Genomic DNA, 26,291 nt, shown 5'->3' with positions numbered 1-26,291 from the left:
AAATTTTTGACCAGCAGCTTGCTGTGTGGCACTCTTAACACACCTTGCCAGCTCTATCATGGAAACATACAGCCTCCACAAGCCATACCAAAAAGTAGCCTGGCCATGGAAACTGGTTTCTTTGGTCTTTGTAAAGAACTCAGCCACTTTAATCACAATAAATACCAAAATACTGGGGGAAGGAGTCCCACAGCTCAATGGTATGTTTTGTGAAAAAATTTTGACATCTGCATACTTGCTCCATTATGTCCTGACAATTCTTGGATCAGAAGGGAGCAAACAGCTGATCCTTATTTGCTTATGAAACAAAGTCTGTAGGAAAACAGGATTTCACAAAGCCCAAACCATTCCATTCGAAACACCACAGACGGAAGTCTATTGCCAAATACAAGGCAGGATCCAGGAGGCACCCAGGGGACTGGCAACTCTGGAAGTTGTGGTATCCTCAGCCACGGGACAGATGGTCCTGAAGGGCAGGAACACTGGAAACCGTGGAAAATTGCACAACTGAATTTCACAGAAAGAAAAGCAATTTTCCTATAAATAGAGAACTCTTCAGCAAGCTCCAGAGAGACCAAAAGCTATTGTTTTCTTAGACACATTTTTTGAAAGGTACATTTTTTGAAAGGTACTGAAAGGCGCAGTTTGCAGTCCCAATATTTTAAATGCTGATTCCATTGACTCCATTTTGGACATATGGCTTCGGGTGGAAAAAAGCATCATTTGAAATTGCATTTCTTGATCTGGTGACAGAGTAAGCCCTGGTAACTAGCTTAGACTAGATGGGAAATTAATGCAAACTTTTAGGCAAATGAAATTAGATGACGTGAGTCCTATGGCAAGTGATTCACACACTTAAACCTACAGCTAGTCTGAAGCAGGAATCACAGGAGAATATGCAGCTGCCAGGTATTGAGGAAGAGGCCTCATGAGGGAGATAATTTCAGGAACAATCCAGTACCCTGAGTGCTACAATGCTTAAACAAGTTGGCAGGACATAGCAAAAGACCCACAATCTTTTTTCAGTGTTGGAAATGTGAGCAATTCATTAGAGTTTCCACACTCTTTCCCTCCAAATGCCTTCTGCCCTTTGTCACTTGACAGCAGAGCAGTTTTCAGGGCTGCTCAGTAACCCAGAGACCTGGCTTACATTTCTCCTCATGGCAGGATTCCCCTGTCAAGAGAGAGCTCAGAGCTCCGGGGTGCTGTGGAAGGAGGCACTGAGCACATCCCTCATCAAAACTTCAGTGATGTCAGTGGGGTCAGTCATGACAACAAACAAGGATAATCAAGCACTGGGACAAGTCACCCACGGTGTGAGGAAAATCGTTGTGCTCTGGGATTTTTAAGATCCATCTGACAAAGTCTTAAGCAATGTAGTCTGAATTCAGCACAGGCCCTGCTTTGAACAGGAGCTCACACCAGATTACCTCCTGTGTTCCCTCCAACCTGAATGACTGGTTGTGTAGTGAGTGTGGAACTTAGTGGTCCAAAGGAAAGCAGGTAAGAAGCTGCCCAACCCTGTAACCTAGCTATAGGACTCAGATAGGAGCTGGGATTCTTGGGAAAGGTGATTTTTATTTATGTTAAATGTAGAAATACTCCTGAAAGCAGGAATTCAGGACAACCAAGCAATACACCCAAATCTGGCTTCATAAAGGAACTTAAATCAGACTGATACTCATTTCTCACTATCATCACAAAAAAGAACTGGTTAATATGGATACTCAAATGTGCTGAAGAGTGTGATGCTCATGTTCAGCCTGACCCCAAAGGCAAATGCTTTAGCCTCACCAAATCTGTTTTACAGATTACAACCAGCCACATCAGACCCAAGCTGGCTCCATATCTAAATTTCTGCACCATAATTCCCAGTAGTCCTGATGATACTAGTCACAGTCTAGGAAACTAAAGATGGCTCAGGATGAAGCTAGATCAGTTGCAAAGGACTTATTAGCCCAGGATCAGGGACATTGGGTGGCTGTGGTAACTTTTCCAAACTCAAACCTAAATCCAAAGCTCTTAGCATGGTTGCTGTGACTAAACAGATCCAAGCACAGACTTGGGCGCCAAACAAGACCAGTGCAGGTGTCAGTCCATGGGATTCACCATGCAGATAAGCTGCCTCTGGATAGCTGAGAGTTAATAGTATGGGGTCTATCATTTGAAGTGCAGAACAACCCTGTACTAATTAGGAGTACAAATAATACTGAACTGGATTCTATGCATTTCACAAGTACCAAATCTGGATTAAATTACACACGTGATTTGTAATGTGAACTGTTTAATCACTTTTGTAACACAGATGCTCTATAATTAGAAGCTCTAAAAAAGATGGGCAGTGGGATTGAGCTGAACACTTGCACAAGCATTAACACAGGCATCAAAAAAAGAATGAGAAAAATCCAATGAAATAAATATACAAAAATCACCATTACCACTACAATTAACAGTTTAGGGCTGAGATGCAGAAGTAATAAACAGTCTGCTGAAACTTCTAAAGCAAAAAAAGCAATCTTCACTAGACTTATTAAAAAAAAAACCAAAAAACTAAAAACCCACACACCATCTTTTCTCTTGATAACTTAAATGTATACTGCCCACACATAAAATACAGTAGGTCACTTTATAGACAGGGACCACAGACAGAGATCAAATTCTATATATAGTACTTATATAGCCCAAATACCATTAGTAAATCTTTAAAAAAGCCACAGGGAAAGAACAAGAAGTATCAAAAATGCTGTGATAGCATTTATGAAGTTTGTAAGAAATCTTTAAAGGGCATCTAGTCCAACCACTCTGCAATAGGAAGGAACATCCTCCAACCGGCCTTGAACGTTTCCATATATGATGCATTCACCACCTCTCCAGACAACCTTTCCAATGGTTCACCACCCTCATAAAAAAAAAAATTTCTTCCTTAGATCTAGTTTAAACCTAACCTCTTTCAACTTAAAACCATTATCCCTTGTCCTATCACAACAGACCTTGCTAAATATTTATACCCCATCTTTTCTGTAGGCCCCCCTTAGGCACTGGGAGGCTGCTATAAGAGCTCCCCAGAGCCTTCTCCAGGCTGAACAATCCCAGTTCTCCCAGCCTTTCTTCATAGGACGAGGTGCTCCATCCCTCTCACCATCTTGGTGGCCTGTTGCAGTGTGTGAGACCGCACTGGTCAGGACCAGTGGGCCAGTTGGCCCAGGAACAAAAGAGGTCTGCTGGTGGGACAGCCCCTAAGTCCTGAACCACCCCCCAAGGTTGTGGTGAGCACAAGGAGCTTTCCCACAATGCATTGTGTCATTATGTTGATATATGCTGTTTCTGTATTCTGGATTGGCCCCTTGGTCCCCACCCCTTTATACCTTGTTTGGCCCCCATCTAGGAAGTTCCCCTCTCCTGGTTCTCCCAGTGCTTTCTGTTCTCCTGCCCACCCCTCCTACTTCCCCATTGGTTGTTGCACCTTTGTTCCACCATCACTCTGCCTTCTTGCCCTCAAACCATCAGTTCTGATGTTTCCCCACCCCAACCAGCCCCATATAGAAACCTGCACCCTCATCCTCCATTTTGTCTTTTGCTCCTGGACCCTCCCCATGTGGAATAAACCCTCGTTGTTGGAACCCCATACAAAAGACCCTTCTCGCCTCTTTTCCACCGATCACCACCTTTGGACGTGTGATTGAGTGGTTGCACCACCCAGGGGGTGTGAGCCTGTGCCTGCATTTGGCCTCAGTGCCAAAGCAGCTCCCTCTATCTGGGGACAGTTTTGGGAAGATCGCGGCACCCAGCACTTCAGACTCCAGGAGAAAGCTGGAAGTGGGCAGAACAGAACAGTAGTAGAAGTGAACTAACCAGCAACACTACTGCAATTATATTAAACTACCAGACCCAGTTAATGAATGCATCCAAGTGAAGCATGCTTTACAGTTATTTAACTCATAAACAATTTATAGCAGCAGGAGTCCACGTTCCATGTGTAACTGGGCAATTGAAAGTCACGGGACTACACCATCCTAGAAAATTAAGAAGGATGGGCACCTGTGCAGCCATGTATAATGAAGAACCAATGAAGAATTTCTCATATTACACTAAGCAGATCCACACACAAACACAGTGTTTCTTTGACCACAAGAAAGATTAGAAGTGAAGACTACAAGAACAAAAGTAAAAACATGAGGATAACTATGACCATCCCTCAGCATGAAAGAACCAAAACTTTTTTAACTTTTTTTGAATAGGCACCATTCTTGTTTACACATTAAAAAAGGAACAAGAGCTGGATGCTGTTTGCAATACTTTTAAGCCTCATTGCATTCCACTTACCTCAAGCAGAAAATATACCATATTAAAAATCCAAGAAAGCTGACTATTTCATTTGAAAAGGGTTGAGGGCGAAAGGCAATTACCTATCAGAAATAAAATATGGATGTATGGGGATACAAATCATCGCTGCAAAAAATAAAAAAATACCCTTCAGAATTGCTAGGTGCTTTATTTATTAACTGCAGCCCACATGCAGTAGAGCAGCCTTCTGCCCATCCTTGCAGGAAGCATAGCCAGTGCACAGAAAAAGGAGAAGGGATGTGGAACTGGAAAGCATATGCTAGGTAGAGAACATACAGATGGTAAAAGTATACTCAGAATTATAAAGAAAAAAGAATCTCTGGATGATGGAAAAGAACAACATACACTGGAGAAACAATACCATGGACTCTGCTGTTTCTGGGTAGCTGTGCACATGTTAATCATGCTACAGCATGATTAGAATTTTTTTTTTTTTTTTGCCTTACTGAGAGAATGTTATTTCCATAGCAGAGGTTATTCATCGTCTCTCCAAAAGGCCAGGAAGCTATCTATAGTCATTTCATGAAATGAATGCATTTTGCTCAAGTGAACAATGCAAGCAACCACACAGGAGGGACTAATGCAGAGTATTATAGGAAAACATTCTCAAAAAGTGGAAGAGAGATTAAAAGGTTTCTGATGTTATGATAACACACGAACAAAGCCACTTTTCCTCACCTGCTGTCATCATTCAAAGGGAGGGAAGCGGACACAGAAAGAGTAGGGTGTTGAAAAGGTGTTGCAGGACAAGGACTGTGTCCATACTTTAGGTGAGACAGCAAAGCAGAAGCTTGGAGACAACCTCTGCTCTGAAAGAGGACTGAAAGTGTGAGTGACAGATCATTTCTGAAATGTGTTAATAAGTCCCACAGGCTACCTGAATCACATTCAAGATGTCAATCTTCTTGTGGTGTCCACATCAATAGAAGTAGATGACAAAACTGGAAAAATTATGATAATGCCATCTGCTCAAATAAACCAAAATTTTCTCTCCCCACCTCCCCTCTTCAGCTGTTTTTGCCCCAAGCTTCAAAGCCTTGTTTGCATTCATACAAAATCTGTTTACTTCACTGTGATACTGGAGCTTCTCCCCCTGCACCCCCAAGACACAAAGCAAAGCTGGCCAGGTGTCTCTAAACCACAGAGCCAGCTGCTCCAAACCAAGCTCACAGGAAATAGCAAGGAAAATATGCAGCATTTGACACATCTGGAATAGATTGCAGAGTCTTTGAAAATAGTGTCCCAGTTCCCTTCCTCCTGCTGATGAGATTTCAGGCTTCCAAAGTGATGCATCAACTATAGAGGATTAGACAACGTGTACATTTTTAACCCTACATATTCTTTCTGACCAAATAAGAATTTTTCCAAGGTAGTACACAAAGTATCTGCATGAAGCTTTCTATAAAATGCATGGATCAAACAGAAGTAATTCTACCAGAAGTTGCTACTTAATATGGGAAAATTGACATAGTTCAAAAATAGTACTAGTTGACTGTGGTAAGCATAGAAAATGAAGCAATATCGCCTGCTTTGCATGGTTGCATTAACTCCTTAAAATAAATGTTCTCACAGTTTGTTGCCATAAAATATGAGATGAAAAAGAGCAAGGAGGATTAGTTAGTACCTATTTTGCCAAGTAATTTGTCTGTAATTCGATGTTGATAAAAATACTGTGTGCATTTTTCGACACGAAGTACAAAAAAAACCCAAAAAGCATTAAGTCTTAATTAGCAAAACAAAGCAATGCTTTATTATTCGCTTCTTTTTCATCTGGACAATGAATGCAAAAGAACACAGAAACAAACAGAAGTTTAGAAGGAAATATCAGTAAGATATTGAACATAATACTTAACTTTCTTCTTTCCTTAAAATGCTGAGAAGTAGAGGTGCCCCTAAAATTTTAGTCACTATCAGTTATATCTGAAAGATTAGGAAAATGAAAATGTTTACATATGTATATTTTAAACATTCATTATAGATACAAAACTCAATTCAGCACTAGCTTAACACAACATAAACCTCACTGTTTTTAATGTTAGTAATAAAAAAGCAGAATTCTAATTAAAAAGAAAAATGGAGGAAACTATTTGTACTTTTTTCCTCAAAGGTGCAACCAACAGCCAATGTAATTTTGCAACTGAGATTCCAGTTGTACAAAGGACTGAGAGATGTCTTCTCCTATTTAAAGAAGAAGCATAAATTTCACAAACTTTAAAAGAAACCACACATGCATGAACAGTAGACAGTACCCCTTAAAGAGATGATATTTATAAGAACGTAATTGTATACCTTAAATGAATAAAGGGAGAGGTAAAATACACATTTTCTACTTTCAGAGCTTTAAGATTTTTTTCCTTCACAGATTACTTCCAAAATTACCTTGCATTTAAACTAGTTTGTTCTTATGAAATGGCAAAGTATTTATTCTATACAAGCATTATAAAGTGGTTGAATGATTTTTATTGAGAAGCCTTCCGTGTGGATGTTGTATTTATAGTGACCTCAAGAATGCAAACCTCCAAAATTACATCTACTACTAACTCAACCTTTAATAGCCAATTAACAAAAAATATGTATATAGCTCTAAGATTAAACAAAATTTAGAGAATATGCTGTTACAAAATATATTTTGACATATTTCCTAGGAAGCAATTAAAACAGTCATTTATGCAGAGTTATTTACAGGGGACTCAAAGTGTATCAGTTTTAGCACAAACCAATATATTGGTTTGAATTTAATAAAATATTGGTGAATATATGTTTGTGACAAGGAACTCTGGGGTTTAGTAAACTTAAAAATGTTCTCTACAATCATTAGATGAATCTAAATTACATAAAAAAAAACCTGCCTGAACCGGTTAATCTGAATCATTTAATGCATTTCATTGTACTCATAAGTTCAGATCACCAAGTCAGTGGTACATACAAGCTGTGAAACAAGTTACCACTCAAATCTTTCAGATACAACAAGCACAGATTAACTGAGTCTGACTGTACCTAATCTATACTTACAGAGAGTTTGTTCTTACTTCAGTACTATCTTTTTAACAAGCACATATACAAATGTGCTAAAACAAAAGGCAGCAATTATAAATATTTACTGGAATGACCAGAACTGGTACTTGAGCATAACCATCCTGTCATTCATTTTTGGAGCCATATTTTCACTAATTTATCTTCTGGTTTTAGTAGTCTTCTATTTTATTAACTTGGAGGGTTACAGATCATCTGGAAGTTTCACACCAGCATAGGAAAGGAATGTCTGTTCGATGCAGTCTGGAGATAAAGAAAAAGTTGTACTTCAGTTCATCACCGTGACTCACCAGAAGCAGCGTTGCTAAGTGACCAGCAAACCTGAACTGCAAGCAGAACAGCAGCCTCCCCACCCCCCATGTCAGGATGGGAGAAAAACCCCAAAAATTTACTGTTATTTTGTTATGATTTCAAAAGAACACCTGAGAATATTTTTAACTGTAGGGGTGTTACTTGTTATTTATTAAAACTAATAATCAGTGTACAGGAGTCACTGTAACAAGGACATTTTAATGTGATAGCAATTAATTTGAACTTCTTGTTTCAGTACTTAAGATGCTTCAAAAACATAATATTTATGTGTTCATCTCTCTAAACACTACACAGACCTTATGAGCCCACAACCCATACATCTCAGTGGTGCTTACAGGTAAAGAAAAAATTCAAAGCCACTGAACTTAGGACAACTCATTAACTTCAGTAAATGCTGGGTTAAACAGTGTTTTGTCCCAATGCAGAATCAGAACTGCAGAAGAGCAAGGAATCCCAGAGTGCATTATCTTACACTCTCACTGTTCTCTTCAAACTACCGTTCTCAAATACCATTTAGTCCTAACAACTGCTTTTAAAATAGTATTTTTAAACAGAATTGTACTGAAAGCTAACAGATATTTTCAGTCTCACCTCAACAAATTTCAGTATTCTGAAGAGATTACCACAACACTAAGAAAAGAAGCCATAAAGGCAAAAAGGCAATGCTGCCATGTAGCTGCCAATTTAGATTGGTTACTAAAAGGCAATATAGGCCTCAGTTAATTAATTCACTGCATAATTTGGAAAAAATGGCACATTTAAAAGAAATATTATGTCACAGTTATGTTAACAGATTTTTTTCATGATCAAGTGTATATTGTATAGCACACATTCATCATTAGCTGTTGCTACATGTTTATCACTGTTTTATTGATCCTGTGACCGATCCTGGAGAAAATTTATAATAAACTTTTCATTTTTTTGCAGCAAACATAGCTTCTCAGGTATGTCAAAATGTCAAAATACAGTCTTTAAGCATTTTTAGTAAAGTGCAGAGAAATGAAAATGCTGCAATACTTGTTTCTAGGCTTAAATTTATCTTGTCATGTAATTCAAATAAAAAAAGTTGAATGCAAATAAAGACCCCTGGTTTAAGTTACATAGTGAAGTCCAATAAATCCACTTAACGGATAAATAGCATTAAAAAAAAGAGTGGATATGTGCCAGATTGATTAGTCAGCTACCTGAAGGATACATAAAGCACATTGTTGCATACACAATAATCATACTTGTACATGACTGTCTTAATCCAGTCATGTAAAGAGAGACAATACTCAACTATTGTTTGCATGTTCAGACCCATGTCAATCAGATTTAATATGCAGGCAGATTAGTGCTTCCTAACTTGCTGACAACAGGTTGACTACTAAAGCGAGTTTTCCAACACAAAGGACAGTATCCTGACAGCAGCAGATACTTTCTTGGGGAAAAACAACATGTTCCTCTTCATTTTTGTTACTGAAAATGAGTTCCAGGGAAGACTGGAGGCAATGAGGATGCATTATTTACCTTCAAATAAGAGACTTCACACATCTCCAAGCCCACGAAGAATATATATGCAATATTCATGACAGATGTTCAAAAACCATGCAACTTCTACTTCATGACAGAAGTTTGATTATTTATTTTTAATATTTCATTCTTCTCCATTTTTCCTGGGAAAGATAACCTCATCACTGAAAATTGCTTACCTTCAGTACAAGAAAAAAAATCTTGTTCTGTGAGCAGCTGCCATGCTTTCAGACATATTTCTGACTTTAAGATAATTAACAAAGCCTCGAAAGAACAGAAGGAGTCCTGAAAGTGTAGAAAATGCACAAAATTCAGTATATTAACATATATCCATACTATCCTACATTATTCTTACTAACAAAAATTTTTAATTAGCCTAAAAAGTAAATTGAAGACTTTATTTATCATTCACAAATTCACCAAGCAAGTCAACTTTTATCTTGTGATACAAAGATTCAATTTTATGGAAGCCTTTTCAGAAATGTTTAGTTTTCAGAATTTTCAGTTCAAGTATCATCTGCTAAAAAGACTGCATGAAAATACTTATAAAGAAGAAAAAAATCCTGAAAATGGTCTGATTTGCAAATTCTTTTCAAGCAGAATTCTCAAAATAAATTACTAATGTGTTAGAAGACTACCTGGTTCACAAAATGTACATTTAGCAATGTATACAGTAAATGTACTGCAAGTCAAAAGAGGAAAAAAAAAAAAGACATAGTAAGGATTGCTCTAGCAAGAAGCCAATAATGAATTGTAGAAGATTATGACTTGGGATTTAACCATCTATGAAAAAACACCTGTCCAAGAGGAGGAAGAACAGTTGCCAAAGAAAATTACTCAACATATGTCAATATTACAGTTTTTGTCAACTCCACGTTTCAAAATCCTTTAAAAATATTTACATTTCACTGCATTTGAAAGAATATTTCAGCTAAGAGGAAAAAAGATGTACACAATAGTCACAGAGAAGTTACATTAGCAATAATGGTACCTTGAAGATATATGCTTATGTGCATATACACATGTGCATTTAAACTCCAAAGGTTCAAATGAAAATCTACACCAAGATTTTACAAGTTCAGCAAAAGATTTAATTCCTTTCTTTCCTGCATTATGCACTTTTTCTTCCTGCTGTCCTGGATGAGCCCCTGATTTTTTCCAGTGATCATTTCTTCTCTAAATGATTTTTGTTTGTGTTTTTTTTTAACTTTACTTTTGCTTTTTTAAACCAAAGTTTCATCAGGACATGCATGCAAGCAAGAAAAAAAAAAAAAGAGAAGACAACAGAGAATGCTCTGCTAACCAGTGGAACTTCAACTAAGCCGGACACACCTCTGTGATCAAGGTGAATTTTGCACAGAGAAGAAAAGCAGTAAGTTCTTGACCACAAGTCTACTACAAAACCTGCTTCTGAGAGGCTACCAGAGGAAGTCCCCCTTTCAACTGAAAAGCAGCTGAAACAGCAAAATGAGGGTAGGCAGCTCTTTAGGTGCTTGATAGCATACCTTCCGCATTATACATGTTGGAAAACCAGTCCAAGCTCAACCCGTATTTTAAATTTCTCTGTTAAGGGAAGAAAAAAAACCACCCCACTCGCCATTGTCTTCCTCAATAAGAAAAATTGGCTAGCATTTAAATTTCAAATTTAGAATTGTCTCTCTCCAATTTTTTCACTGTACATGACAGCTCTTTGGAATTAGACCACTTTGCTTTTCCGCGACGCAGAAGCGGATCTTTCCAGATGCTGAAAGAAGGAGAGCGAGCAAAAACAGATCAGTGAACACCAGAAGAGAGAAGATAGCAGTAAGTGGGCTCAAGGGTGTCAAAGCACTGTGCAAAAGAAAGGCTCCAACTCATTCATTTCTGGAGAGATGCTGGACATACTACTTTGTGTGCTCTAAGGGAAGGTTATTGAAAACAACAAAATACAGATCTGGTTGGCAGTGTTCCTATGACATGATAATACTCCTCCGTGTCCTGATAATAGCTTTTTTGGGTTGAATCCTCCTGTGGCGTCCTAGCAATCCCATACAGCCACTTCATCAGCTTAAAAACATTGTTGGTATATTTCATGCAAAACATACATAAGGGAATGCTGACTGTTGGATGCACACTGTATGCCTCAGAGTGACTTTTATTCCAAGGCATATTATAAACTTTGTGATTTAAAGAAAAAATAAAAAATCCTCAGACACATCAGACCAAAAATAAGGTTATCCCAAATTAAAGTGAGCTACTTCCTGAACATGTGCAAAAGACTAGTAAAAATAAAAACTACAGCTTTTTCCATAGACATGCGGGGGCGGGGGGAGTGCTAGGGGAAGAACACTAATTTCATCCTAGTGAAAAAAGGTGTAAAACCTCAGTCTCAGGCACCACAGGGCTTGGTTTTAATTAAAGACTTATCTGGAGATGTTTGTGCCTGCAAAGTCATTTCACTTCAATGTCTGTCTGTGCCTACAGAGAGTCATTTCACCTACTTCAATATAGTAACCTCAAACAATACAAAAACATTCAAGGGACCAATGCTGTGATGTGTTAAACATTTGCAGTTTCTACATATTTCAAGCAACCAAGTGCACCACAGCAGAGCAAGGTGAGCATTAGAAAGTCTGATGAATGCCCTTGAACACTAAAAGGCAGATAGAGAAAGTTTTAGGTAATGTTGTTTAAGACTTTTGGCATTTCTCGCAAGATAAATAGCAAGTCACAAACAGTCAAGATCTCAGAATTGGTGTTTTTTCTTAATTTATTCAACACTTCATTCTATCATTTGCTGTCAGCCACTTGCATCAATTGACTCAAAGGGAAGAGTGCCACCTACTGAACCAGCAACAGTTTAGCATGCTTCCAGAGCTGGAAACAGAAATTAAAATGCATAGCAGCATTCACTTCTGTAAAAGAAAATCATTCCAGATTCCATATTCAAATTACAAAATCCACAGTTGGAAAAAAAGTATAGTGGTTGGGGTTTGGTATGCCTTCATTACAAACAAACAGAAGAGCAGAATTTGATGTGCATAAGACTTTGAACATGGGCAGGCAGAGCTCTTAAGAGAAAGCTGACATCATGGGACCACTGTGATCAGCAAGCATGAAGCCATTCTCTCATCCTACTGAGCAACTGCTGATGCAGTTTGCATTTCAAAGGACTCAAAAAGGACGTTTTGTGACCTGTGCACAAGACAGCAGACTCCACCTTCCTGGGTTCAGTCCTATTTCTTAAAATTACAAGTCTCCGTTTTACACATAATCACTTATGCAGAAGAAAATTTTTTGAGCTGAAGTGTATTTGAATAGTCCATAGTTCACACAATAACACTACTATGGTAACCAATAACCTCATGAATACTACGGAAATCAAAACAACGCACAAAACTATCAGCAGCTAAACATGTGACGAAACTCTTACTTACAATGACATGATTCATCTCTGAGTACTTCCACATCAAAACAGAAATTAATTCACCTGCCACTTACCAAGTACGAGAAATATCCACCAAAGCCAGTACTGCCCATTGAAATATCCAGTAAAATAATCTGAAAACTGAAATTCATACATGAGGCTTAGCTGCAGTAAGATAGATGACTAAGGCATATTTAATGCAAATAGAGAAAGCACAGAGGAAAAACGCAAATTTAAATAAAAGTAATGTATCCTACTAAAATGCAAAACTAGTATTTGTGCAGCAGTTTAATACACAAAACACTTCTAGTATCAGTTGGTTTGTGGCAAAGTCATTTAAAATATCTAAAAAATGTGTGTGTGTACCTACATAAAAATATATATATTAAAAAGGCACTTGTATTATTGCCAGTAATCCAATGTTTTTTATTATAATGAATCACCGCTTGTCAATTTTCCTTTTTTCCCCCCATGCCTGCCATGCCAAACACATTACAGCAGCCTGCTGCTTTAGATATTAACACGAAAAGCCACGTTAGTTTAATCTTATCAGACAGGGATGTTCTGCTGACCCCACAAAAGAAGAGCTTTTGACCCTCTGTATACCCCCTACTGTTAATCGTTGCCACAAATACCAGCCCCATAAAGACCCCCAACTCATTAAAGTCTTTTCATTTTCAAACCAGCATTCAGTTCCCAGCAGCGAGCTGAACGCAACCAAATGAACCTTGAAGTGCCATTTCAACTGTTCCTTCGAGTGACCATGGCAGGCAGTTTTGTCCTCCCTGTGATGTGGGAGGCAGCTGGAGGGCAGGGTGTGATCGTACTGGAGACAGGTATCTGTGCCTTTACCAGACTCCAGACTTCATGCTTCACTGATAAAAAGGCTAATCAAATGTCTCTAAAACCCACACAAAAAGTAGAATGGGGACATGTGTGAAGAGTTTCCAGAAGGAATAAAATAACCTACTTAGCAGCTCTGCACACTTTCCATACACTTCCACCCTGCTATCATTCATTATGTTTACTGCATCCTGATAGTACTTCCCATTTGCCCTTTCTAGGACATTTCAGTATATCAACCAAGAAGTAGTGGGGGAGAAATAAAAAACCCTGCATGAACAAAAGAATGCCCACAAAACCAACAAAACATCAGCAACAACCAAAAAAAAAAAAAAAAAAAAAAACACCACCAAAATCAACCAAACAAAAGATACTGGGTCACATATGCAACGAGATAAAAATCCAATACATTTAAAGAACTCTAGGTATAGCTGGCTCTTTTCTTCAATTAATCCACACGTTTTTTCCAGAATAAAGCCAAATCATGTGAATTCTTGGAGGGTTTAATCTTATATACTCTTCATTTCTATCATCAAAGAAAAAAATAGAACAGAATTGCTAAGTTGAACTAAAGAATTGCTATTTACATTATCCCTATATTAATACTCTATTCCTAGGATATTGACAACACATTGACAATGATCCCATCTCACTTGTTAGTCAGTATTTTCAATTCAACATCATCTATGTGTGTATATATATATACACACACATCAATACACTTTTTGAAAAAATACAATTTCATTTAACTGGAAAGAAGATTTACTAAAACCAGTAATCAAATACTTCCCCACGTGCCTTACTCTCCTCAGGCCGAAACAGCCATGGGTGCAGAATTTCCCCAATAGTAAAACTGTGCTTTTGCTCCCCCTGCTCTTCCTTTTCCCCAGTAAAAACTGATACAGATCAAGCATATGTGAATTCAGGCTGTTTAGACACTAAAAAGTTTTGTACTACTGAACCTGAGTGAAAAAGGGTGACACAGACCTTCGGAAGAGCTTGAAAGAAAGCAACAGAACAATTTGGTGCACATAGGCCTGCTTGTGTGTCACCATTAAACTGGCTTTCAACACACACCTCATGGGCTTTCTGCTCTTGTCTCTAGGAAGGGAGACAACAGAGCAACAAGATGATCTTCACTATGAAAAAACCCCACTCCTGAGGTCTTGGAATCAGCCAGCTCTAATATTTTTGAATTAGTAGTGGATTGCATACAATAATTTAATTATAGTCTAGAACACAGTAATTCCACAAGGAAGTTTATTACATATTAATTTTTATGTTTGTTTTGAGCACATTTTCCAGCAGAGAGGAATAATAAAGCTGACATAATGAGCAAGTTCTGCCCTCTGTTTAGCATGCCTTAAGGGAAGCTGAAAATATCCCCAATGAATGCATAGTTGAAAAATTTATGTCTCTTCTCTCCATTAAGATAAATTCCATCTCAGCCCCTGAATTCCAACAAATACACCAGAATCACATCTGGTCCAGCAGCATTCCCCTGCTCTGAATGAGCAAAAAGCACATTAAAAAAAGCTCTAAGAAGAATGCAGTACATGTCCAGGAAGGACCATGCAACCTTTCTGCAACTTTTTTACTATCATGCTAAAATCAAATCAAGTCACTAACACACACACACACAAACAGGGAAAAAAAAAAATTTTAAAAAGTCATGGATGGAAGAACATAGAAGTTATCTAGGTTATCCAAGATCTTTTTCTTCATAAAAAGGGATGAGATTTTAAATGTTGTGTCTCACAGATATATAGAATTCAAGTTCAGAAAGCAGCATTACATTTCATCTAGCATCCACACTTAGCTAAGTAACTTGCATTTGGCTAATATAGCTTTTGGAAAAGTATCTAGTTTTGCAGTGAAAACATCAAGAATCAAGCATTTAAGATGGTAAAAATGTGACTAACTTAATATTCAAGTTGGATTTGATCCCATATGTATCTTGAATAAAAGAATCAAATACAAGGAAGAAATGCTTTCTTATATTTTCTTCCCAACAGACCAAGATATTTATAAATCTTTTATACAGGACACTGTAATACCAGTGATATTTTAGGTACTTGCTCCACTTTTTCTGTAGATTTTTAAATACCTGTGCAAGGAATGAGTCATTCTGCATTTATTTTAGTGGAAATGTGAACATCAAATGCTATGTCAGGTAAAAAAAGAAAAAATACTTATTTTTAATTCCCTTATTATATCCTTGAATAAATTGTTATGGGTTTGTTCTACAGAGTCTGTACAGTGTGAATCAAGAAACATACCCGTACAATGAGAATCCATTTGATCAGGGAGAGACCAAATCCACAGATTGCACCATACCTTCCAGCTATGGTATTTGTTATACAGAAGGATAAACAAAAGCCAATCCAGTTGAAAATAAACGCCACTATAAAATAAAAGAAACAGTAGCTTCTGTTAATCTGTATAGCTAAGCAAACAGACTTAACAGTAATTTCACTTTTAAACTACTAAGGACATGCTTACACAGTCAGTTAATTCCCTTCCGGTAATTCAGCCTTTCAGAGATTGACTTTGAACCCAGACATTCCCCATGGTATAGTCACTTAATGACAAAGCAAATGGTAAACAGGCTGGAACCTACTACTTTACACAAGCGAAAATTCCAACATAAAAGAAAGTATTGCACTGCAATAGACACCTAAACAGATTATACTGGACATGAAGGGTAAATTCACAAAAAGGACTATAACATACAAGATTTGGATTAAAACAAAGAACCACCCTTGCTACACTTTTATAACCAAAAATACAGTTATATGCACACATACGTGCATGTATCAACTTTATCCAGTTTGGATCGAACAGAATAAAACTATCCACTCTTGCTCTGTAAACATAGGATAGGAAGGAAGATAAGTTGAGAAGCTGATGTTTCATGGGTCTCCTTCAGATCTATATTCATGTCTTCTCTTTGAGATCTATCTTCATAAGACATAAGAAGCCTTGGAAGTTTTACGCAGAAGTTTAAGAAATCAATGAACAAAATAGGACATTGAGCATAACTACCACTGCTGCTTCAATTAACACTTTTACACAACCCCCAGTTTAACAACTTAAATTTTCATATCTGCAGATGTACTTGGCAATCAGCATCATCTGTATTGACTTCAGGTTGCATACATTACATCAGAGTGTGAGCATTCACAATTAGGGGAATGTCCCAGCTTGGGAATCAGTGAGGGCATATAAAAAGAAAACCACCGAACAGAAAAGCTGGAGGAGCTGGTAGAAGGCGGCACTCAGGAATTCTGGAGAGGACATGACAGGGGAAAATTGAAAACATTAGGGAACTCCACAGTAAACACAAGAATCACAGAGGATGGAAACAGGAATGGAAATGGGGCAGAGGGGAACAAAACCCCTGCCCACAAATCCTTCATGTTTAAAATCCCAAACTTAGCTACATAAAATTCAGACATTAAATCATGACAGGAAAAATAAGTCTGTCTCTTCAGTTAAAGTTTGAACAAGAACTAGGAACAGAAAATTGATCAATAGTTTTCTTTAATTAAAGCATTTTGAAGTATTATCTATAAAAAACAACTATTCTTATACTTTAAAACCTTCTTACAATTCTTCCAATAATCCACATGAAGATGCAATGATATGCTCACAAAATTAGTCTGTAAAACTGCAGCAGGATTCCATGAACTGTAAAGAAACTGAAGTTCCAAGAGAAGTTTTGGAAGGCTTCACATCAACATAGTCATTTAGTACAAGTGAGAAATTTTGCTTTTTAAAAGCAAAAAAAAAAAATTTTGCTTTTTTGAAATTTTGAAATATTGCTTTGGTCAGACACATGGGTAACAGACAGTGGCAACAAGAATTCTTACTTTTATACAAATTACTAATCTAAAAGGACCCCAAAAAAAAAAAAAGAAACAAAATTTTAAAAAAATTTAAAAAAAAAACCGCACACAACTTTGAACAGATGCTGATCCAAATTGGCATATGCAGAGGAAAAAACCAAAACCCTAAAAAAAAAAAAAACCAAAACCCTAAAAAAACACCTGCAGAACAACATTGGGACCCTAACATTTATCTATCTTTCCAAGACACCTTTATATTTAAGGGAGCCTATATAAACTGTTTTGATTTCCCTATTTTAAGCAAGCTCTCCAAACCCACCATCTTTTAACAGTAACAGATTTCAAATGCTCCTTATTCAATGCATTCTCTGATCCTGTCTCAGCATAAGAGCTCAATGTTATTTCTCCCCACTACTCAAGCTACAAAGGGTGACTTTGATTATGGTTCCAAAGACAAGTTACCTATGTTAAAAAGGACACAGGATTGACATGTTTCTAATGGTCTATGAGGACTAGAGGAATTCTCAGAATATATACAATTTTAATAGATATATATTTTTAAAAATTACCTCAACTCACTTGTAAATGTATTATAAAAGTTAGAGATTTCCCAATCATAAATATAGGAGGGGAAAAATTTGGTTTTTATAATTAAAGATGAACACTGACAATTCTACCCTACTTTCAATCTGAACTAAAGGAATACTCAAAATGGAATCCACAGTGACTGCATAGGTATTTGATGGATATTTAACATCAAGGTAACTCTTGAAAGTAAAGGCATCAAAATGTTCCAGTCTTGTTCACAGTAAGGGTTTTTTTCTCTTTAATCAGTCTGCTGTTCCATCAAGTTACATGAGCAGTTAATGCCAGCAGAAAAAATATAAACCTTATAAAAGTTGTAAACTATGCAAGTTCACACATTCCAATAAAACTGAGTTATATACAGAAGAAAAATCTCATTATTTAAGTTTTTATCTGTAACCATTTGCTAGAAAACTTGTACAGTGAGGACCTAATCAAAACTTTGTTGTCTTCAGCAGAATAAGGAATATGTTACTTCCACCTCTCAAACTCAGGCAATGTATTAAGGAGATTCTCCCAACACTGCCTTGGTGTTGCATCATTTTAATAAACTTAAGATGGGCAACAATAATCTATACGTGTTTTCCATCTTTCCCATTACTTCTCTCTCACATCCCACGTCCTACTGCTAACTCTGAAAATCATTCTCCTTGTCTCACTCTGGTCAAAATACATTATTTGCTTTCAGAAACGCATCTCCAGCTTCTGAGCAGACTACAATTCCTTCCAATTGCTTTCCTCTACATCAAGATCAGCCTCATTTGCTTATCTGTATATCTTTTTCCACAATGTGCATCCATGTGTATCTTCTGTCAGCCATGCAAGTTCTGAGCTTTACAACTTACACTGCATCTGGTAGAAGTTACTGCAGTTAATTCCTGTCTAAACTTATTATTGCAATGAAAGTTGTTCATAATTTTCATCCCTATGTGGCCATAGAGAAGCCACAGCACAAGTTCACCCATCAAACTCAATGAGGGAGAAAATAGATTGGTGAGGGGAGTGACCAGTAAAAGGAATTATGTACTAATTTCTCTAGAATTACCAACTTCCTTCTCTATCTACTAGAAATAACTAACTCATTGTACAAGTTCCTTGCTGTAACAAATGCTATCCTCCACTATTTTTCTGCATCCACTCACTTTGTGAAATGTAAATGACACTGCTCAGCTGTTCAAGAGATGACTTCATCCTTCATACCATATTAGCTTCCATGACATTCCCACACAGTGTACCTGCCTTGACACTAATACATGCTATCGTAAGGAAAGTCATTCCTAAAAATGAGGGGAAAGCATCTAATAAGCTGCTACAACCACATAATGACTTCCCCTCTAACTCTGAACTTCTGCTTGCCCATCCTCTTCATGCAGCCAGGTTTTGTGTGCATCCTGTAGATCTCTGCTGCAAATCAAACCACTGCAACAAGAATTGTTTTCTATCCCAAAAGTGATTACATTCCTGCTTGAGCCCAGCTTTCAATTATTGTCAACTTTCCTTTAATAAATTTCAGACATTTAGATGAAACTCATGCTGACTACACTGGCATAATGATTTTAGAGTCTACTTTTGATACTCTAGCACCATTCAGACAAGTGGAACTGATAAAAAGTCTGGTTTTTGAATGTTACAACTCCTAAGGTGATGACAAGAGGTGAGAGTAAGTCTGTATTAATGTAATTCACATAAAAAAAGCAAACATTAGCATTGCTGCCTCATGACAACAAAACTCATAATGAAACACATAAGAAACTGCTTTTTGGGAGGAGGAGGGTTGGACTAAAGGTGGTTTTTTTTTTAATAAAGAGTGTTCTTGATCCAGTGCAGTGCCTACATTTATGCTGTATTTCTCCTTAAGGTTTTCGGTAAGATAATTCCAGCCAAAATACAAAGTACATGACTTTTGAATTGTTCATACTGAAATACATCACACGAAATGATGACAAGCACACTACACTGTGATTTTTCCCCAGTTGCTCTAGCACTTCACCTGCTGATCTTTTTTGCTTAGCTTTCCACAGCTACACATTAATCACTTAAGTTTATATTCAGTGTGATGAAAAGAAGCCAGCAAAACTGATCTGAAGCCTTATGTTCCAAATTTTAGCCATGGCTTAAGCCTGTAATAAGATTATAATGGCAACTACATATACAAAAAGCAACTATGCTCAGTTGTAGTCTTCATTCCAGAATTTATTTGTTCATTTACTATTTTAATATATAGCAAACACCAAAGAGCTTAATGCTTTATACCTGGCCTAGACTTACTAAGCATACTGCAATAAATAATCCTCTCCAGATCTTCATGTGCCACTAGGAACTGTTCTTCCCATTCCTGCATACAATTTGTTCCATTCATTAACTGGGACACATCTTTGCTCCAGCCTGACGGTTCACCTATATACTGATGATGATCACTAAAAGCATTGGCTAGCAGTTTCCACAGAAAACAGACAATTTTTTTTCTCAGTGGTTAATGTTCAGAAACATTCCTTGGCAATTTATTCCTACTTCTTCATTGCCCTTGTTACTATGTTTTTCTTACTACCCAACTAGAAGCTTCCTCATTCCAATTGTTTTGTATTATATCTAATGCATACAGAAAAACTATGTTAAGTCAGATTGTTTCTACAGTAAGAAAGAAGTTAGGTGATTGTGTATGAAGATCAATCTGCCTCCCCTAATTACCAGAGAGAAATAAGCACTCAAAACAGTTCCTCTATCTCCCTCCAACATTTAACATTTTAATGAAGTGACTTCCCCACAGCTTCTCTTGCATGACTAAGGGAAACCTGCATAACATTTCTGATGCAGGCATACAGAAGTATATACAGGCATAAAGTAACACAGAGGAATCCTCCATGGGAAATTCAGCCATGTTTACCCCTCCTCAGGAAGCATACACCAGGAGGCTGTGCTCACCCTGAGCTTGTGCTACAACACTGCCTTCCAACTTGTGCCCAACCGAAACCCCCAAAGCAGGTATCCCCCAGCTTGTGTGCAGTTTATGGACTGTTTGAGGCACCTAACAGTTTGAAAACTATATGAACATTAATTTGCAAAACTTTGGTATGGTTATTTTCTGTTCAAATACAGTGTTTGGGACAACATTTACATTTCCCTGTAAAACAAGATTTTATTGCTGTGAGTTGTATAGAGTGCTTAAACAGGCCAGATGTTCAAAAAGAACAGGTCAGATTTCTGTATGAGAATTTAAGCTTCGGTTGTACTACTGAACACTTTTCTCCATTTTTTCCTCCTTATTAACCCATCTGTGAAGTTCAAATTCATTTTTCTATGTTGTAAGGACAATCCAAAACTCCTTTACACGGTTTCAAAGAATCGAGACAAGCTCCACAATTCCTCTTGGGGCCCACAGGAAAAAAGGTTGGGTCTAAAGCATTCCTTAAATGTAAAGGAAAACCATATAAGCCTTTTATTAATGTCCAAAAGAACCTTCTTCAGATTAAGTACCAGGATGAGTTTATCATAGGTCAAAAGACTTCCACTAAAGGCAGATTAAGCATGAAAACCAAACCCTTTGGTCATGACAGTTACTTGCTCTATCACAATTATAGCTGTGTTCAAAATGGAAAGAAACAGCTCAGAAATTCCTCCCTTTTTTTGTGCATAAAAAAAAATACTGAGAAACTCACCTACTAAATACTTCCTCTTGCATTCTGAAAAATTTCTACTATGCTACATAAGGCACAGCTGACTTAAAAATACATAATAAAAAACACATGAAGTGGTCTGATAGCAATTTTTTTTCCATTTTGCATTCATAGCAAAATTAATATATTCATATATATATACACATATATATTCATTTCCCTCAAAATGAGAAGCTGATAGACATCAGCCCTGATCATTAGACAGATCACCAACATAATCACAGACTTCAAGAGCAACACCAATTTCTTGAAACACAATTTTCCCATTAGAAATAAAACAGGTTGTTTTCCAAATTTTTTCACCAAGTTTCTGCACCAAGCAAAAAAACCCCACCTCTTCATGCAAAAGACTTCTCTTCTTTAGTGTGTATTGTCTCATTCTTTTAGTTCTGCTAAACAGAACAACACTCTATAGCTTAGATGGGAAACAGGCCTGTAACTGGCATGCACCAGACTCCTAGAACAACCAAAACTCCCCAACAAACAAGAAACAGATCTGGCCACGAGATGGCCTCGAGACAGCAATTTTATGCAACGTGGGCAGCTACCACTAGATGGTGGCTACATATCACTAAGTGATTGCAATATGCAGGTAAGCTCAGTGAAAAGTTTATTTTACTACATTTCACTTGAATAAAATGAAATTAAAGAATGCTAACTTACTCTTATACTTAAAACAAAGCTATCTGCTCCCACTTCCATCCCCAAGATCTTCCAACGCTGTACTCGACAGTCAGGGGAGGAGGTGGGAGAGCACAATTAGAACAAACCTTTCGTTCCCTCTCCTTTCATAGAGAACAGTTCCTGATACAGTTCTCCTACATTTTAACTATTTGAGGGAATTTATTTGAGGCTGTGATCTGCCGCCTCTACTTGCAGCATTTAAAGTTATCCCACCCTGGAAAAAAACCCAAAAGATAGCCTTACTGTAAATTTCATTTTAATTACAGCTCTCTTAAATCTACACACATTAGCTTTCTGGAGACTTTAATCTCCTTATTGGACAAACATGAATACACGACCCACTATATACAACATACCCTCATTATGTTAAGCTCATTTTTCATTTAATTCTCCAATTTCCTAAGAAAAACTACCAAAAACTAACATTATAGGTCTATTACTATGACTGTTTTTGTGAACTCCTCGTACTCTGAGCACAGACAGCAAGTTTATCAATTTCCCCATGTAACCAGTATCCATAATAACCTACACATCCCAATTAAACACAAACTTGCATAAATACCTTACAACGTGTAAGCACTCATTTTATGCGTTTCCTTCATAGGCAAGCCAAGTTTGCAATAAAATAGTCTCAGAACAATCAAGAAAAATTATGATCTACAGAGTATTTTTGTCCAATGTGGAAGAGTACTGCTCTGTGCAGTCAGACTCAGCTAAATACATATTTGAAGAGAAAGTTGCCAGTTTATCCAAATACACACTTGCATTCTTGAAGGTGGACACAAGGTTCTGGAAACGCAATTTTGGACAACTGTGACTTAAAGGACTGACATATTAAAGCCAACAATCCCCTTGACCTCCAAGTGCAGTGCCAATGAAGGCCTGAATCAGAATTTAAAAGCAAGAACAAGTTCACACAATAAAGGACCTAAATCGCTTAAACACAAAAAGTTACAGCACATAGAAAAGGGAGAGGAAAAAAAGGAGAAAAAGAAAAATGAAGTCACACCTCCCTTTGCCCCCAAGAATATACTCTTTCCATGCTCCCACACAGAAAGAGGTCAGACTACAGAACTCACTACCCTGTGTCTTTATAGATTTGCTATGTGAGGCAGACACATATTTTTACCCCAAGATGCAAACACCACATTGTCCCAGTACATCACACACCAACATGAAAAAAACCTTCTGTGAAAGCATGGTAATCTGCATCTGTAACAGTTAAAGAGATTGCAAAAAAGATTACAGAAGAAAGAACTAGTATGAAACCTAGGTTGAAAGACATGGACATTTCAGTGGATAATCAATCAGCTTTAATCCTGATGAATTCTCAGCGGAACAGATATATCCCCAATAGCAAGCTTCCATCCAGGGTGCCAAATACATTTATTTCAGAAAGGGAAAAAATCGTCAGAAATTAGAAAGAAATAAGTAATTGGTAAAACTAACACAGCTTCCTTGTAGAAACAGCTTCTAGTTGCTAAATCTAACTTTGCTGAATGCAGTACACAAGTTACAAGACGTGCACAGTGTGCACACAGTACACGATGAAGAGCTACAGGAGGGCTCGCAATCAGAGGTTACCTGAAGACAACACATTTTTATATGACAGTGGTTAGTTCAACCTGAAAATGAGTATGGTTGGATTTGTTCCAAAAATCCATCCACGGCTGTTTAATTCACTATGCTAACATTAGCAACTTTTACACAGCACACCTCTCTCAATTTTTTTCTAGTAAAAAAATCAATTGCCAGATTACCATGACCTGGCCTTTAATTCAAGCTGGTGGTCCAACTAGAAGATGATAGAATTTCCAGTGCTAGACCTTCAAGCATTTACTATGACTTTGCTTTATCCCCTTATCTGTGACAGATGCCACCAAAAAAAAGGCAGGATATTTGCTGTATCTGGAACAGGAAGTGTTTATATCTGTGCACAGTCAGAAAAATCTGTTCATTACAGTACATTAATGCAATTTATCACAGCTCTCTTTTATAGTCCATAGAAAAAAGGTACAATTAATATATACCTCAGTAGGTCTGGGATACAAGATAACTTACTGAAAAATGCCAACATGAAGATGCCATCATTGCCAACTCTAAGCTGATCTGCATCACTGAAATCATCCCGTGGTGGATACTCTTCTTCCTGGATTTACAGGTTAGTGATAATTTAGTGAAAAGTTTAGAATAACTACCTATAGGATAAAGTATTAATCATGTTTCTAAAGCTAGAAGAAAATTAACATTTCCGTAACATGTCCACATAAAGGAAGTTTTAAAAAAATAATTTATAACTATAAAACAAGTCTTATTTGTTGCTTATATTGACAGAGCCCAAATTTTCTGTAAAAGTTTCTGTAGAAGATATGTATATACTGTCTATTCATCTTAAATGAAGCTAGAATTATTTCAGATTAGTACTTCAACAATCAAAACCAACATAATTCTTTTTTTTACTGTAACTATCTTGACATGTAGCCAAACTACTAAATATTTTTTTGAAAAGTTATCACACAGTATGGTCTATAGTTTTCCTGCTGGAAAGGTCTTCTAATAATTCCCTAAATATAAAATAGGTGATGGAATAAGGTTAGTATCTTAAAATCAAGTGTTGATGCAACAGCATTGCACTAACAAATTTTATAACCCACAGCAAAACATAAGCAAGGCAAAGAACACCTCCAGGGTCACTAGAGGGCGCGAGGACATTAGAAGTGTCTAAAAGGCTTCTAAGCTCAAAAAGCACAGTACTTGAAGTCAAACAAAGCAAACAAATGTCAGTCAAAACGATCCAAAGATTTCTCCCATTGTGTCAAAATGCTGGACCTTAAAATACTGAAAGGGAGAGTTGCTTTGCTTCTCAGCACTCGATTTTCAACAGAACTTGGCAGATATTATATATGCAGTTCTATGCACAGGTGAAACATTGCTTCAGCTGTAGCCCGGCAAACACTAAAGTTTTCACAATTATAGCACTTCCTAAAGAGCCTAATGAAAACTAAGGCCAATCAAACACCATTTTTATTCTTAAATGAGTAACATCAAAACAATGCAGGATGACACAAGTTAAATAATGCTGTCAGTAGCAGCAGTAATATGGTCTAAACAGAAGCACATGTAACATTCTTTTCCTAATTTTTGCTCCTATTTAACATAATGTATTGGAACTGATATAAGAAATTACCTATAAAAACAAACGAAATCAAGAGAGATCAATTCAATTGAAATTTACTTGGCTGTTTCACCCACAAGCACTTAATACAGAAATAATGTTTATGACTGAAAGGGCATTAAACAAGCACAGTGGTCTAAAGCTCGGTCACATGCTCCCCTTTGTCAACAGAGCAAAATAATTTACCAAGGTATGGCAATTAGGTTAAAAATGTGCTCGAATGACTGCTGTACCAACTCAGAGCAGTCAGCATCACCCTTAGTAACATGGCTGTGAAATTCCAGCTGTGCTCTGTATTTCAGATTAATTAACCAAGACACTGTATCAGATAACTTACTTTAAAAACACTGCTATTCACACAGACAATTCCAAGGAAAGCACAAAAAGCCAGCTGAACAACAATCTTAAGGGGCTATAATTCAACTCCACATAATTTCAGGTGTCTCTAAATGGTCATCTTAAGTGACTAAGAAAGCATTAATTTATTTAGCTCAACTTTGCTGCAGCTACAAGACTGATTGAGAGGAAGGGAATGGGAGGGAAGGAAGGGCTGAAAAAGCATTTTAAAAAGAGCTGCATTTGAATGCATTTATCTCTGAAATGCATGCCACAAAAGTTCCTTTTTCAAGTCAGGACAAAAAAAAAGTACTTTCGATTTTAATTTCACAAGGTCCACAAAACCCCATACATAATAATTTTGGGCTTTTTTTAAACTGTCTGCTAACTACTGTACTTAATACTGGTATTTCCAAAACAATTAGTGAATTATGCTCCATGAAAAAGTTGCCTCAGAAAAAAGAAAATTTTGTTCAATGACAGTAATAAGTTTAGCAGAGGCTTCTCTGAGGCTTACACATGTGAGAAGCACAAGTCAG

At 37.1% G+C, this 26,291-nt stretch overlaps 1 protein-coding gene across 3 annotated transcripts in view; it reads right to left on the bottom strand.

The window, feature by feature from the left end:
* Window positions 1-6,065: 6,065 nt before the first annotated feature.
* Window positions 6,066-26,291, bottom strand: part of NDFIP2 (Nedd4 family interacting protein 2) — a 47,164-nt gene continuing 26,938 nt past the window's right edge. For 2 of the 3 annotated variants that reach the window (XM_048295695.1, XM_048295697.1), the window contains 5 exons: window positions 24,303-24,390; window positions 15,730-15,854; window positions 12,682-12,748; window positions 9,381-9,486; window positions 6,066-7,620 (listed from right to left, as the gene is read on the bottom strand). In XM_048295695.1, coding sequence (XP_048151652.1) covers window positions 9,383-9,486; window positions 12,682-12,748; window positions 15,730-15,854; window positions 24,303-24,390 — 384 coding nt within the window. In that variant the 3' untranslated portion in view covers window positions 6,066-7,620; window positions 9,381-9,382. The remainder of the gene's footprint in view (window positions 7,621-9,380; window positions 9,487-12,681; window positions 12,749-15,729; window positions 15,855-24,302; window positions 24,391-26,291) is intronic. The other variant, XM_048295696.1, reaches the window with a different exon arrangement.

This window comes from Corvus hawaiiensis, chromosome 2 (genome assembly GCF_020740725.1).
Source record: "Corvus hawaiiensis isolate bCorHaw1 chromosome 2, bCorHaw1.pri.cur, whole genome shotgun sequence".
NCBI classification, from domain to species: domain Eukaryota; kingdom Metazoa; phylum Chordata; class Aves; order Passeriformes; family Corvidae; genus Corvus; species Corvus hawaiiensis.
The sequence above is the reverse complement of the archived record's forward strand: the minus strand, read 5'-3'. Positions and strand labels throughout refer to the sequence as shown.